Genomic DNA, 16,426 nt, shown 5'->3' on the forward strand with positions numbered 1-16,426 from the left:
CTCCCGCATGCGCCCGACCGGGATCCACCCGGCACGCCCACCATGGGGCGATGCTCTGCCCACCAGGGGGTGATGCTCTGCCCATCCTGGGCGTCGCCATGTTGCGACCAGAGCCACTCTAGCGCCTGAGGCAGAGGCCACAGAGCCATCCCCAGCGCCCGGGGCCATCTTTGCTCCAATGGAGCCTTGGCTGAGGGAGGGGAAGAGAGAGACAGAGAGGAAAGCGCGGCAGAGGGGTGGAGAAGCAAATGGGCGCTTCTCCTGTGTGCCCTGGCCGGGAATCGAACCCGGGTCCTCCGCACGCTAGGCTGACGCTCTACCGCTGAGCCAACCGGCCAGGGCTCGATTGGGGTAATTTCAATAAGAGGTTGGACGCGTTCAGCATAGATCGGTCAATAAGGACTTGGTCTCCCTCCTGGACAGCAGCCCCTGTCAATGAAATGAAAATATCAAGAACAAAGTGGTATCTCATCAAACTTTCAGATGACAGCTTTTATAAAGCACATTCTCTCTCAAATTTGCTTGTCCCAACAGATTATTCAAAACACCTTTCTTGGTCAAGAATGTGGATTAGCATTGCTACCCCAGGCATATGAAAAATAATAGATTTTTCAATATACACACCCACAATATCCAGCCAACATTCCAGCAGGGGAGTTTGAAACCTTGAGTGTCTATAAATGTCAATTTCCTAACGTACCAACCACTACACAGTCTCTTGCAGCTTTTTATACCCTTTTCCATTTTTTTGTTTGCCACTTTCATTTTCTGCCAACACTGTTCAGTCACAGGCATGGTGAGTTCCCATGGGGAAGTTCAGATGAAACTCTTTAACGTCCATGTGCCGTCCTTCCCGCAGCCACAACGATGAACGCTTTGAGAAGACGAGGCCCAGGCAAAGAGCGCACGTAAAGAAATAATATATTTTTTATCACTGTCGTCAGTTTGACATCCAAGGCTGACGTCATGGCACTGACAATTAAAAAGGGAAATCCTTATCTCCAAACCGTCCCTACTTTAATAAGCAGAGACAAGGTGCCGACCACAGCATGGTGGGGGGCTGTGCCTGTATTGGCGAGCAGACGACTGGCCCGGCCAGGCTCATGAACATCGTATGAAATAGTGACATGAAACTCCTGGAGGCCCAGAGCCGCCGGCGGGGAGGATGCCGTGAACGTGAAAGAGTCTTCCGCGGTCCAGCCAGTGTTCTCCAGGTCCACATGCTGGTATAATATCAGCTGTTCATTGACCTGTGCAGACAAGTGAGAAAAATCAATGCCTCACTTCAAGAACAACATGAGATGAACATGTATGTGAGCTGGACAGGTTCCTCCGCTCATCACGCTCAAATTACTACATATATCCACGCAAGTGCAGTCATGTTAAAACGTGCGGTGACATTGGTCAAGCCTCAGTGATTCAGTGATAAAAGTGATCTGTCAGAGAAAGAAAAGCACATTCATGTTGAGATGACTAATGCCATCTCCACGTGGGTGGCCCTTCCTCCAACAACAGCGACTGAAGGTTCCAAAACTGTAACCACACAAGGGAAGGCTGGAGATGGAACAGTCAACTCTTAATTCCGATAGGTCACAGCTTTTCCCAGCCTGTGGTCTATGACAATATCCGAATGTACCAGTGTGGATTTTGCCAAGGTGTCTGTCTACATCGAAACTGCCTATTACATCATTTACAGAGTAGCATTTGGGAATACCGTATTTATGAACAGAACTTGGGGACTGCGCTGGTCCAGGGGATGTATCTAGAACTAGGCTTCTGGTCTAGTGATCTTCCATGGAATACAAGCCCTCCGTCCTCAGAGTCACCAAAAAACTGTTTGTGAGTCTTTTGTTCCTCATCCTATCCAAGGAGGAGGCAAGGAAATGCTGTCTCTTGGGAATTTTCAACAAGGAGAAGAAACTCTCATGTCTCAACATCTCCTCATCAAGAAGCCAGGCTCCTCGTGAGACACGGGAGTTTCTCCAAAGATGGTCATTGCTGGTACTAACTAGTAACTTCATTCTTGGGGGTGAAGTCAATCTTTTTTAGCAATCCTGCCATGTCTATTCCCAGTTTAAGATTTATGACAAAAGATTAGTCATGCTTTCTTCCTCTAAGAAAGAGGTGACTGTGCCATGGATTTTGGGACTGGAGGATGGTTCTTAGAAGGTTCCCATCCCTCTTCAAAGAGGCACCATGTTGTAAGGCAAAATAGGTTCCATTTGTTTGCTTGTTTGTTTTTTGTATTTTTCTGAAGTTAGAAGCGGGGAGGCAGTCAGACCGTGATTCACCTGGCATGCCCACCAGGAAGCGATGCTCTGCCCATCTGGAGCTGCTGCTCCATTGCAGCCAGAGCCATTCTAGTGCCTGAGGTGAGTACATGGAGCCGTCCTCAGTGCCCGGGCCAACTTTGCTCCAGTGGAACCTTCGCTGTGGGAGAGGAAGAGAGAGAGACAGAGAGGAAAAGATGGAGAAGCAGATGGGCACTTCTCCTGTGTGCCCTGTCCAGGAATCGAATCCAGGACTTCCACACACCAGGCTGATGCTCTACCACTGAGCTAGCTGGCCTGGGCCAAAACAGGTTCAGTTTTTTTTAATATTAAAAGTAACAGTCTATTAACCAGGAGAAAAGGTTTCCCTGGAAGGTGGACAATCTTGTTGATTCCTCCCTTGGGATAAGTGAAAATTAGTGTTCCTGGAAAATACATATAGAACCCATTCTTAGAATAATTTAAAGATTTCCTGAAACCTACAGTCTGGAAGGGATTTTCTCAGGGAAAGAATGGTGCTCACAGATGGAAGAGTGGAGATGAAGGTCAGAAGTCTTCAGAGGGAAGTCACAGAAGGAGAGTCCCCAACATGGCTGTGTCCTTCAGGACACATTGGTAGAGGTCTGTGATAGGCTCTGCTTCTGAAAAGTCATTTCAAGAGTGAGACACTGTGCACAACCAATTGCCTTATTTTGCATGGGAGAGAGGGAGAGTTCTATCAGGTGCATCTTGAGTGTGTGAGCTTGAAGCCTGGGGAGCAGGTGATCGGATGCCCAGGTGGGAGTCAGGGAAGCAAGTGCCTGGGGAATGTCCACCTGCCAGTCATGCCCTGAAGGAGGGTTCAGGTGAGTGGCCTTTAATTAGAGGCCAGAGGTTAGAGGTCAGGTTTTGCCTCATCAGCTGTGAGAGTCAGGTTCTAAGGTGTGTGTATTGGAGTGAAGGGGGGTAGGAAAGGGAGATTGAAACCAAGACTTTATGAGGAAAAGTATGGGGTAAATCTACGGAGAGAAGGATCTCAGAAAAGGATTAGAAATTTGGTTACCTCAAAAAGCAATTGGCCTTAGGAAACCTTCCAACAGGTCTGCATACTTCCACTGTGCTAAATACAGCTAGGTAGGCCCTGGCCGGTTGGCTCAGTGGTAGAGTGTCGGCCTGGCGTGCAGGAGTCCCAGGTTCGATTCCCGGCCAGGGCACACAGGAGAAGCACCCATCTGCTTCTCTACCCTTCCCCCTCTCCTTCCTCTCTGTCTCTCTCTTCCCCTCCCGCAGCCAAGGCTCCATTGGAACAAAGATGGCCCGGGTGCTGAGGATGGCTCCATGGCCTCTGCCTTAGGCGCTAGAATGGCTCTGGTTGCAACAGAGCAATGCCCCAGATGGGCAGAGCATCGCCCCCTGGTGGGCATGCCAGGTGGATCCCAGTCGGGCACATGCAGGAGTCTATCTGACTGCTTTCCCGTTTCCAACTTCAGAAAAAAAAAATACAGCTAGATAAATCACTTAGCTGAATCCCTGGGCCCTGGGATTAAGGAAAGGGGAGAGGGGAGGTTTTTGTTTCTTATGGATTGAGCTGAGCCCAGAGAGTTTCTCCGTTACAGATGGAATCTTTCTGGATACGGATGGAATGTTTCCGGAATGTCCTTAGAAATGCAACACTGTAGATGTGGAAGAAGTAATGCGATAAATGCAGAAGGAAATCCAGCCTGGGAAAAATCACCGATTGGCAACCACCACTCTAATAAATGTTTCTAGCAGGAATCTGAAAACAGTTGCTAAAACTAGTAAACAAAAGTGGGAGGCGATACAGGGTAAATAGTTGCAAAGTGCCTTCATGAGCTTCGTGTTGATAGCAAAGGGGAGACAAGCCCCCTCAGAGTGGGGACGCCTGGGAGACAGCACCTGAGCCAGTGATGAAGGCAACGCCCTTGCCCTGAGGGACAGACAGAATGGACCACAGCCCCTCCTGACGCCAGCACCTCTGTGGTGTCCCTGCCAGGAAGGCACAACCCGCATCTGATCATGAGGAGACGGCAGATGAAACCAAACGGGGGGCATTCTACGAGTCCCTGGTCTGTTCTCTCAAAAAATGTCAGCACTACTACAGGATGGGTCCAGGTTAAAGAACACTAAAGACACCTGCCGACCAAATGCTATGCTTTGTGCTGTGGGTTGTTTTTGTTTGTTTGTTTGTTTTTTCTCTTGCTATAGAGGACATTTGGAAAGTCTATAGATTATATCCATGTTAATTTCATGATTTTGGAAATTACTCTGCAGTGGTAAAAGAGAAAGGCCTTGTTTTTAGGAGATGCACACGGAGGTATTTAGAGTTAAAGGGGCATCATGTCTGCAATTTTAGAAGTGTGTGTGTGTGTATGACTGTGTGTATGTATATGTGTGTGTATATGACTGTGTATGTATATGTGTGTGTATATGACTGTGTGTATGTGTGTGTGTATGACTGTGTGTATGTATATGTATGTGTATGACTGTGTGTATGTGTGTGTGTGCACACAGGAAAGTTAGTTAAATGCTAACAGTTGGGGGATACAGATGAACAGTATATGGGAATTTTGTTACTGTTTTACAATTGTTCTGTAAGTCTGAACTTTTTTTTTAGTTTAAAAAATAATTTAAAACCTATAAATCCATGTTGTTTCACTATATCAACTTCAAGAAGGAACCAAGAGTCTCTTCTCTCTGATGGCCCATTTCTCTGATGATGCAGAACAGGGGAAGGAACCCAAAAATGCCTTGGGCACTCTGAATTCAAAAAGGGGTCATTCCTATCCCAATATGCCCCCCACACACATACACAACTTGGTCCATTTCTCTAGGATGATAACAAGGCTGTATTCCTACCTGGCCTATGAATGGGTAGGCCTGTGATTTCAAATTCTAGACCTTCTCAGAATAGTGTTTTATCTGAAGGGACAATACAATACCATCCCTTAGCTCTCTGGGACCGAAACCTCTGGGTCTCATATCTTCGGATGCTAGAGAAGTGCACAGAGGAATGTTTGTCACTGGCTAAAGAGATCGATTTGGTTCTAAGAAGCCCAGGGTCTCTGTTGACTTTTCTGTGATGGGTTCAAGTTTAGAGACTGCTAGGAAGCTCAGAGGAGCTGGGAACTTAGGCATCTTCTCCCTTATCCTCAGTCGCAGGGCTACGTGGTAGCAGAGCTGGGACCAGAAGCCGGGCCCCAAGAGTGTGGACGAAGTGCTCTCTCCCGTAGCACTTCATTGTGGACACAGTGGTCCCATCTGCCTGAATTGCTACTCGTCTGTACACATATTAATATGAAAATGGAAGCAGAGGCGTGTCCTAAAATTGGAGCCTTGAATTGACCAGACCTCAATTGAAATATGAATGCTACCAACTCTCAGCTCTGTGGCTTTTATGCAAGTCATTTACTCTCTCTGAGCCTCCATTTCTGCATTAAAATATAGAATAAGATCTCAATTACAGATGTACATTTGACCTAATTGACCCGTAGCCACATTGATGCTCAAAATGGCAGGCACTGAGTATTTTTCGATTGGTCTTCCAAGCACGCACCTCACTGACCAGTCCCTTGCTGGGCCACCAGGGGGTCTGGTTAAGGTGCAAGGCTGTCCTCAGTTTCTTAGGGAAGCTCAGCGCAAGTATCAGGCAATCAGGAAGTTCGAAAGCATGCCTAATAAAATATTTTCCATCAAAACCATGGAATAGGTAGGCTGGAATTTTGGCACATACTCCACAAACTTACTTCTAGCTGCTTTGTAAACAAGTATTAGTTCACCAGTCTATACATGGCATTTCAATAAATACTGGTTTAACAAACACATAAACTACTTTAAAAGTGTTTCACAAAATTTAACTATGATGTATAATGTATTTACACTATGAAGCAGCAGAAATAAGGCATCCAAGGCATTTCTTACTCATTTATTTAACAAAAAACATGCAAATGGTGCCTAACTTCTACTGAGTCATCAGTATGTGCTAAGCACTCTGTTAGGCATATTATGTAACTCAATTTATTTAATGTTGTTTTTTGGTGTGTTTATTTTGCCCACCTGAGGCTCAGAAAATTTCAATAATTCACCTCCATCCAGCAAGTGGGCGAGCCCAGTGTTTAGTCTAGTCCCATGGGACTCCAGAATTAATGCTTTTCCCACAACACCGACCCTAAAGGATGGGAAGCTCAGTGAGACCGTAGGCTACCACAAAATTCGCAAGATGTGCTCTCCAACCCCAAGGAGTCTAGCAGGAGTAAGGCGGCAGGTGCGACAAGGGAGACACAGGCCAGTCTGTGCTCTGACTGGCTAGGATGCAGTCATTCTATGTACTGTATTGACGACAAGTGGTGAGTTGAAGAAAGGCTGCTTCCCAGTTCTGCGTTGCTGCCACTGTGACTAGGTGAGGCTTCCCAGTTCTCCTCTGTCGCTGCCACTCAACAGCAGCAGTAATACAGAAACTTAGCCAAGGAGAAGGCATTCATTAGGCTGGGATCCATCAGCCAATTGCCAGCGTGAACCATGAATGATGACTACGGTGACAACACAACACAATCATTGCTACACATGGAAAAACATGCTTGCAGATAACTCAGTGACCTGTAAAGGCAAAGCTAAAATTGCCAGAACAGCCTGACCGGTGGTGGCACAGTGGAGAGAGCATCGACCTGGGACACTGAGGTGCCTAATTTGAAACCCCAAGGTCACAGGCTTGAACATGGATTTGCCAGATTAAACATGAGGTCGCTGGCTTGAGCGCGGGATCATCAGCATGGTCCCGAGGTCACTGGCTTGAAGCCCAAGGTCACTGGCTTGAGCAAGGGGTCACCAGTCAAGCACATATGAGAAGCATTCAATGAACAACTAAGGTGACACAACTACGAGTTGATGCTCCTCATCTCTCTCCTTCCTCACTCTCTCTCTCTATTTCCTGTCTCAGTCTCTATTTCTCTAAAAAAAAAAAAAACTCAAACAAATAAACTGGCAGAAAATATCCAAAATGATGACTGAGGTCACTGACACCAAGAACCTTATCCTCCCTGCTCAGAAAACTAACGGACACTTTTAAATGATCCCGTGGTATTCTCCATTAAGCTGTAACAGATGAATTTCTATCCTATGGGGAATACGTTCACAATGCCTTAATGTGTTATCCTAAGCAATAAATCCAAATTCTGAGGGAAGAGGTGATTAGACAAAATTCATAATGGATGGCACTGTTTCCCATGTGTGGCCCTGGAGACAGCCGTCTGTCTGGCAGCAGCAGCAGCAAAGGCAAGCAGGCTGCTCTTCCGTCCACGCAGCACAGGGGCTGAGATGCAATCGCCGCACTATGAAAAAGGAAAAAGGCCAGGCGTCACATGTCTCAGAACCAGAACACTCTGCTAATGACCCAGCAGAGCCCTGGAACAAGAACCGCTCCATTAGCTCCGTGCTCTACTTTGGAAAGGATTGGGGCTAGAGAGAATGCAATTTTTACTGGTCCTCACATTCTCTGAAATAAATAGTAACATCTCTAATTTGTAAAAGGCTTTTTGTTTCATTGTAACCCTACAATGATTCACTTCTTCTGTATATTCGTGTATTTAATGCTTCAGGATATAAGATCTTCCCACAAGTTTTTTGTGGTTTAGCTTTTCCCCTGTAAGCAGATGGAATATTTATGGTAAAAAACAAGAATGGTACTTGTTTCTATGGGTAGCTTAACATGGTAGAGCTTAGAAAATAGTTGGTGTATTCTGGGATAAGAAAATATTTTGAACTATAACAGATGTTTTCTCCACAATTACTTGGCCAATGCATGATATTAAGCATAATGGACAGTGTCCAGATTTACTTCATCAGATAAATCCATACAGAGCCACTCACTAAAATGGTCATTTTTATTGGCCCATCCAAAGCAAGAAAAGGTGCGGGTTTTATGGGCAAAAGACAGTGGTTTTCCCTCCCTCAGACGAGGTGCTACGGCGCTAGGAACATTTTTAGTCCTTTAAGGTCAAGGTTGAAGGAGCACTCAACCCTCACCTCCCCTAAAGTTTCTCCTGGTTGGACACTCAGCAGGTTATTGACTGGAACTGACCCTTGAAATGAGCACACCTGGTCTAGAAAGCCAGGAAGCGTCCAAAGCCATTTGATGACGCAAATGTGGTTGAATGGTTCTGAGCTCTTTTCACAACTAAAGTGGTTTCCTGCATAATCTCTCTTCCCACTGACCTGATTTGGAAGCAGTCTAATCAAAGCACATAATACGTGCTCAATAAATGTTTGCTTGAAGTAATTTCAGAGAATAGGATCTGACCATTGTCGCCACCTCCGAAACCCACCCCACCATTTCTTTACCTCCCGAATGTTCTGGAAGCTACTGGGAAAGTAAACTGAGCCATTGTAAAAGGGCCAAGAGTTGACCAGGTCCAGTTTGATAGAGGCTGTAAAACTGCTTATTTCAGGAAAAGATTTCATATTCCATTTGCATGCAAAAAAAGGAGACAGGATCTGGGAGAGGGGAGTCAGGAAGATGAATAATAAGTTTCTCTCTCTTTCCAAGTCGCAAACAAAGAAACAACAAAAAAATAATGTGCATTTCTGGACACACAAGCTGCTCACAGCTGGGATGCCTTTAGGTTGAACACCAACTGGACTGAATTTATTGAGGATGCCCTGCCTTACATTTCTCAACAGAAATGTCAGTGCTTTCATGTTTTCTAATTCTAGTTCACAACAGTTTTGTTATTTTCATGCTCAGAAAAACACACAGGCTGGGGAGGGCCAGGGTGAGCCCTCTGGGTTTGACCCCCATTGAGGTTTCTCTGCACTCCCCTCCTCTGGCCCCATTACTGAGTCTTCATGGCTGTGGAAGCGGAAAGTGTTCCCATAAAATTCACTCATAGAAATTTAGAAAGGCCGCCAAACATATCCTGTAAAACACTTCAACTTTGCTTCAGCAGCTCCCACCCCCCACCCCTGCCCCCAGCCGGAGGACTCCTTCTGCCTCCAGCTGGTGCTCCACCCAAGCACCAAGTGCTCCACCCAGGATGGGCCCCCCTGACATTTCCTCAGCGCCTCCCTGCCCCATTGCACAGGGACCAGTGTTCCAGAACACCAGGGACTCTGCCCCAAAGGGAAACAGTAAGCAGGTTCTAGTGGGAGGCAAAGGTCACTCTCTTCTCGTGACCTCATTTCCATTCATTTCATCACCACAGCGCTTTAAACACAGCAGCCAGTTCCAGTGTCCCGGAAAACTGCCTGCCCCTGTGATAAACGAGCCTTTTGGCTATTGTGAGAGGAAAGGAAATGCTTATATTTCCAAAAACAAAAAAGATAACAGCAGCCTTAGCTACCCTTTTATTTAGTGTCCACGGCAGTGCACTAAGCAGCGTTGTATTCAGTTCATGGTCATCCATTACAAACTCCAAGAGGAGAGTACAGCAGAAAGGGACAGAAGCAGGACCCAGAGTCAAAGCCCTAGGTTTAAACCCTGGTGCCTCTGGGCTCTGTAACTGAGGGCAAGTTGCTTAACCTTTCTGTGCTGTAGGATCAAGCCTGTGTCCTGAGATTATGAATAGTACAGAAGAAAGATTAGCACAGCACCTGGGACATGGTTTCAACAATTATGATGACTACTTCCACTTTACAGATGAGAAAACCGAGGTTTAAAGGATACATAACCTGCCCTAACTCACAGAGCTAATCCAGATCTTCTGACTTGGGCATCCAAGCGAATGAATGGCCTCAGTCACGAGTGATCAGTAGCCAAACAAGGAGCAGAAACAGGGCACCTGACCCCTATATTATATGCCCTGTTCACACCCACACCAGAAACACAGAGCATGTGGGCCGCTGAGCTGAATTTCTAGTCTCTGAGAATCTATTTCCCACGCTGCTTTACAGAGACAGGAATCGTCACCTCAGGGAGGGGACTCGCATAAGAAGCCTCACATGCAGTCTGGTGCCTGGTGTACAAATAGGAACTCTCCTTTCTCCTCTGAGTCACTACAGCCCAAGGCCAGGGCCCGAGCCAGGGGTGGGTGGTGCACACTTTGGAGAGGACAGCACCGGTGGTGGTGAGAAGAGCTGTACACCTGGCCCCTCCGAGAAGAACAAAACTCCTTTCCCCACACCTGACTTGTGGCTTTCACACTGGAGCCCGCCCCTGTCCCCACAAGGACCAGCAGCTGGCCAGAGGCCCCTGGTCTCAGACAGCCCTGTGCGGGCCCCTCACTGTCCCCAAACCCCCATATAATCCATCACCAAATTCAGCTAATACCTGCCATTGTTACTTTTTCTTTCTTTCTTTTTCTTTCTTTCTTTCTTTCTTTCTTTCTTTCTTTCTTTCTTTCTTTCTTTCTCTTTTTTTTTATACTTGCTTCTTGGTTCTTAAAGTAAAAGGAATAATGAGAAAAGAAAGAAAACCTTAAAATAATTGGATTTTAACCGATTGAGACATTGCCTGCCCCTGGGGCCCTAGAACTAGCTTAGAGTTTTCATTCCTAGTTTTCCTAGTTACAAATGTGCTATACTCTGAAGGTGGTTTGTTTTCATAGGAAAATGTGCTCTACACAGGGTGGGGCAGACGTCGGTTTGCAGTTGTGAGTACGTGAAACACGGAGCTATTCTTGTATTAGTATTTCTTAATTATTGTATTATTTTCTATGCAAACAACTGTGAACCTGCACCTGGCCCGCCCTGCATTATGAGCAGTGCTCTGATAAGCAGGCTGCCCACAAGGGTAGGTGGGTCTCTTGTTCTGAGTATTCCAGGCCGCCTCCTCCCTCCCCGCCTCATTGACTTGACTTGAGGCTTGCTCATGTGACTTTCTTTAGCCAATCAGATGTGAGCACAGTGATCCACCTCACTACTGAGCACAAACTTTAAGAGTCAACATGTGATCAAATAGGACAGTGGTCCCCAACCTTTTTTGGGCCACGGACTGGTTTAATGTCAGAAAATATTTTCACAGACCAGCCTTTAGGGTGGGAAGGATAAATGTATCATGTGACTGAGACAAGAATCAAGAGTGAGTCTTAGATGGATGTAACACAGGGAATATAGTCATTTTTTAAAAATAAAACATCGTTCAGACTTAAATATAAATAAAACGGAAATAATGTAAGTTATTTATTCTTTCTCTGTGGACTGGTACCAAATGGCCCATGGACCGGTACCGGTCTGGGGCCCGGGGATTGGGGACCACTGAAATAGGAGATTTGACTCTGGGTGGCCAGCACACTAGGCAGTAGACAGATGATGTAGCACAGAAATGTACCCTTGAAACCTATAGCATTGTCTTCATCAATGTCATCCCCATAAACTTGATCTTAAAAAAATAATAAAGAGTCACCATGTGGTTCTGCGGTCACCACTTTTCCCTCTGCTGCAAATACAGCAATGTCCAAGGGAGGGGCTGCCCCTTCAACCTGGACCCCAGAATAACGGAGAGACCCACAGCTTATCTACTATGTAAGTGAGAAATAAACGTGTTACTGTAAGCCTCTGAGATGTAAGGGTTGTTTGCTGCTGCAGCGTACCCTGCTGGACCCTGGCTACCGCATCCACACCATATCAATCTAAAATACCATCTATTTGCAAACAACAACAACAGCAACAAAAAAGTAGTGAAAACTAATGCTTTAAATAATCATCATCAAGTTCTTTTAAGAATAAAATAAAAAAACAAAGGCTGAGAGCCAAGGCATCTCTAAGTGACTGATGTCAGTGTTCAGAATGCAAGCTGACCCTGGGAGGTCTGGGTGCCTGTGGATATAGTAAGCTCCCCAGAGAATACAGATTTCACCCTCAGCCTTTTGTTCACCTCCAGGCTGCACCTGTGAGCTGGAGAATGCATACTTCCTCTCTCCAGTATCCCTCCAGAGCTTCTACAAGCCCCATGCTCTCCTCCCTTAAATGCATCCCGGACGAAGAGGGTGGCAAAGAGAAGGCTACATGCCCTCCTGCCAGTCACGCTGGAGAGAAGCTAGGCTCCGGGGTTAAAGGTGGCACGGGTGCCCACGTGCCGTTTCCTCTAACCCTGACTTCAGTGTTTTTATTCTTTAGTCGTGTAAACCTACAGTCAGCCACATCAACGAACGGTCAGACCCTGGTCCACACTGTTCAAGAATGAAAGAAGAAGTTGAAAGGCCAACGAGAAGTGGTTACTTTTTGGAAGGCCATTTGGAAATGTGGACTTCTAGAAAATAAAATCACACATAAGCAAGTACGTCCCGTCAGTCAGATTCCCAGGATGCAACTCAGGACAGAACCAAAAGGTTGGAAGGTTTGTATCCATGAAATGGAAAGCTAGGCGGTGGGGTGGGTACAATACCAGCCAAGTTTAAAGCAGATGCCTCTGGATACAGATTGAATTCACACACACGTCTTTATCTGGACACATAGGACTATAAGGTATGAAATAACGTATATAGCATCACACCTTACATATGAACATATACAGACACCTCCTGCAGGTTCATTCCTGTGACTGTGCTCTCAATTTCCTTTGAAATCTGTCTTCAGTGATACAGGACCCCTTTTTATTTATTAGACACTGAGCTTGAACTTGCTCATGTTTTCTGACCATAGTATTGCATGGGGGGCTTCCCACAGCGTTTGGTTTTGCAGCCCGCATGGGGAAATGGGGTATTGCCTGGGCCGAGGGGCACATCGGCCTGGCTGCGTGGGATGAAGGGACACTCAGCCCTGTGCAGCTGCACAGACGGATGGACGGATGGACGGACATCAGTACTCACCAGATCCTGTGTAAACACGGAGACACCCTCGGAGCTGTTGTCCGCATTGACTCGCACCAGCCTCCCAAGTCTCGGGGCACTCATGACCATGAAAGTCACCGTTCTGTTTCCTGCACTGTCCACGTCATTGGCCACAGCTCTCAGGTCCCCAGATGTAAGGGCCTTCGTGGAACCTAAGTGAAGAATCAAATGTGTGTGTGTGTGTACGGAGCACATGAGAGCTGCTGGCTAACCGAGTGGCCTTTATAGACCCCAGGAGCTCCGCCAGGGAGCGTCTGGCTTGAAACTGGGCTGTGAGGGGCTCACCATGGGTATGCTTTGCTCCTGAGGCCAGAGACCCAGGAGAGGAGTCCATGACTTGGGACTGTGTCCAAAGGTTAAACAGAGGGCCATGAAGGCTATACATTTTATATAGTTCCAGAAAGGTGACCCAGGGAATTTGGGCCACTTTAATACGTTTCTTACAGAATATTTGGTAAAACAGGCACCAGAAACTGCACACTCTCTAGGCTGTGGTGGCTATAACATCCCTTTACCCTAATATTGTACAATGATCTTCAATGACAAAACCAGAGTCCAGCCCGAATCCATGAAAGCCATGTGATCTTCTGCCGCGATCACACCTCCCCCAATTTTAGAACATTATTTTTATGGATTACTGTATTTTTCAAACTACTAGGATACAGGAGTTTGTTTGCTTGCTCATTTTATTAAAACAGTCAATGGCATCCCAATCACCTTAAAAAAATCAAGAGAAGCACCACACTTATTCTCAGAGAAAAACTATGGAGCTTAGAAAGTGTTCAGACTAAAAGAATCTGAGTGAATAGGTCTTCAATAGGATTTTGATAAGGTTTCTTTTCACGATCTCAAATGCTTAAGGCAATTCAAAATTTCACAATGCTTCCTAAAATGTGCCGCTACTGTCTCTGTTTCTGAAGTGACCGGGAGAGAAGTTTCTCTCGGTGTGCTATAGAGCGTGGGAGTTCCCACCACCACTGGCCGACTGTTGGACAACCACGCCACCCCACCTCTGTAAGCCACACACACACTGGCTTCCTGTGAGCTTATCAAAGACTAGTCCCGTGCCTAGCCCCATGGGGCCCAATCCTGGCTGCACTTCAGAACTACCTGGGGCTCAAAAACATACATGGCCAGGCCACATCTCAGAGACTCCATTCAGGGGAGGCCAAGGCATTGGTATTTTTAAAAACTTCCCAGTAGTGAACAACTGGCTGGGGTAACCATAATTCATAAAATGATTAGTGTTTTTCCCTATCTGTATTTTACTAGCTTTTCATAACAAGTAAATAAATCACAAGGCTTGATTTTTTAACTTTTTTTTTAACTGTAATATAAATTTTATTGTTTCCTGTGCTGTCTACCTCAATGCAAGTTTAAATTATTTCCTCTCCTTTTTGTATTATATACTGTGCCACTGGGTACATCTTTTCCTGGCCCTGTGATGTGGGTGCTGAGCCAGAGATGCTAACTTAGATCCTTCCCCTCGGCCGGGCTGAGGTGACCGCTGGGCAAACAGCAGTGGAATCCCCTATAGTCCCTGGATGCACAAGAAAAGAAGGAGGGAAGGAGGGATGGAGGGAGGGAGGGAAAACTGTAAGACCTGGAGGCTTTCCTTGTTTCAAAGACTCTGAGGAGATAGGAGGAAACGGTGCACATGGACCATAAAGATGCAGTAGTTCCTCCCGCTGCAGTAGTTCCTCCCGCCATTGGTCTTGGCCCTTGACCAACCTACCCTCTTCTGAGGAACAGGGGAGGGGACAGGGTGGGGCAGAAAAACAGCCGTGCTTTTGCTAAATTCCTGCAAAAAGAAGATCCTCTCTGGGACTCTCTTATTGTTGTTGCTATCACTCTATGGTAAAAGGTGACACCCTATACCATGAAGGCAGAACTTTCTAAATACACTGGAAAACAATGAAACCCAAACACTCAAGGTAAAATATTGCCTGGGAAGAGGCTCAGTCCTCTGTTTACTTCTAAGCGGATGACCAGAGCCCGAGCTGTGATGCTGAAGGTCTGCCGTGGTGCGAAGTTCAAGCCGTCGGTGACCTGAAAGTCAAAGCCTCCTGACATCGCTCCTTTCCAAGAAAAAAATGACACTCTGGTCAATTTGGTTGTCCTGCGAGAGGCACCCACTCTCACTCTCTCCCCCACCCCACGCCCCTGCAAAGCACCCCCCCCCAAGCAGTGGGGGGGCAGTGTGGGGCTACAGTCACTGAGCTCTCCAGAGCAAATACTGCCAGAACACCAACTTAAAAGACCATCCATAAAGGTCTAAAATGTGTATCCCCTCTCCCCCTCCCCTGTGACATAATAAAACAAAGCAAAGATGCTGCCTCCAATTTGTGTGTGTGTGTGTGTGTGTGTGTGTGTGTAACAGAGACGGAGAGAGGAACAGATAGGGACAGACAGGAAGGGGAAAGGATGAGAAGCATCAACTTTCTGTTGCAGCACCTTAGTTGTTCATTGATTGCTTTCTCATATGTGCCTTGACCGGGGGGCTATAGCAGAGTGAGTGACCCCTTGCTCAAGCCAGCGAACTTGGGCTCAAGCTGGTGAGCCTTGCTCAAACCAGATGAGCCCACTCAAGCTGGCGACCTCAGGGTTGTCGAACCTGGGTCCTCCACGTCCCAGTCCGACACAATATCCACTGCACCACTGCCTAGTCAAGCCTCCAAATTTTTTTTAATTGTAATGAATTTTACCTGCCTTTTATTATTCAGAATCAACTTACATCAGTAAAAGTGATGCATGTATACAACACACACACGCACACACACACTAGCAACTTCTGAAATATTGATAAGGCTTACTTGATCACACTGAAAATCAAAATAAGGGGGAAGTAAATAACACTGAGCTCCACCCCCCTCCCAACCCCCCAATAAAGCCTAATTATACATTCCTCTCTCTCAAACTAGCTGTTTGGGACCAAGAGGGGAAAGATCCAGGACCACTTTGGCTACATTCCTGCAAGAAGAGAATTCTACCCTCACACTCCTGTCAAGGGACAGGTGAGACCAGTAAAGGTGTACATTAACTGATGCAGAAAACCCACCTGGAGACAGCCCCCTATCAACCAGTGCCCCCCCCCCCCGCCCCAGGGTGCTTCCCCAGCCTGGCTCACACAGCACCCGGCTGGGTGCAGTGTGCACAGCCGGAGGTGCGCACCCCACTACGCTCTGAAAGTGTTTATCGGCAGGGACTCCAGAGTTCCCAGGTCCCTGAATCAAGTAATGGCCAGAAATGTCCTCTTTGTTGCCCTCAGGAACATGTGGCTAGGAACAAAGAAGGCACAGCCAGGCTCCCTTAATAACATGATTTAATAAAGGGCTCAGCTGGTGGCTTAACAGCTTCTGATAACTCTGAGAGGTCTGATTCCTCTCGCTCTTAGAAAGG

The 16,426-nt window shown here is 46.6% G+C and overlaps 1 protein-coding gene across 1 annotated transcript in view; it reads right to left on the reverse strand.

Moving 5' to 3' along the window:
- The window catches only part of LOC136319496 (chondroitin sulfate proteoglycan 4-like), a 46,794-nt gene that overhangs the window by 2,704 nt on the left and 27,664 nt on the right, over positions 1-16,426 (reverse strand). The window contains 4 exon segments of the mRNA XM_066252740.1: positions 360-429; positions 1,067-1,250; positions 13,007-13,179; positions 14,974-15,105. Coding sequence (XP_066108837.1) covers positions 360-429; positions 1,067-1,250; positions 13,007-13,179; positions 14,974-15,105 — 559 coding nt within the window.

This window comes from Saccopteryx bilineata, chromosome 1 (assembly GCF_036850765.1).
Source record: "Saccopteryx bilineata isolate mSacBil1 chromosome 1, mSacBil1_pri_phased_curated, whole genome shotgun sequence".
NCBI classification, from domain to species: Eukaryota; Metazoa; Chordata; class Mammalia; order Chiroptera; family Emballonuridae; genus Saccopteryx; species Saccopteryx bilineata.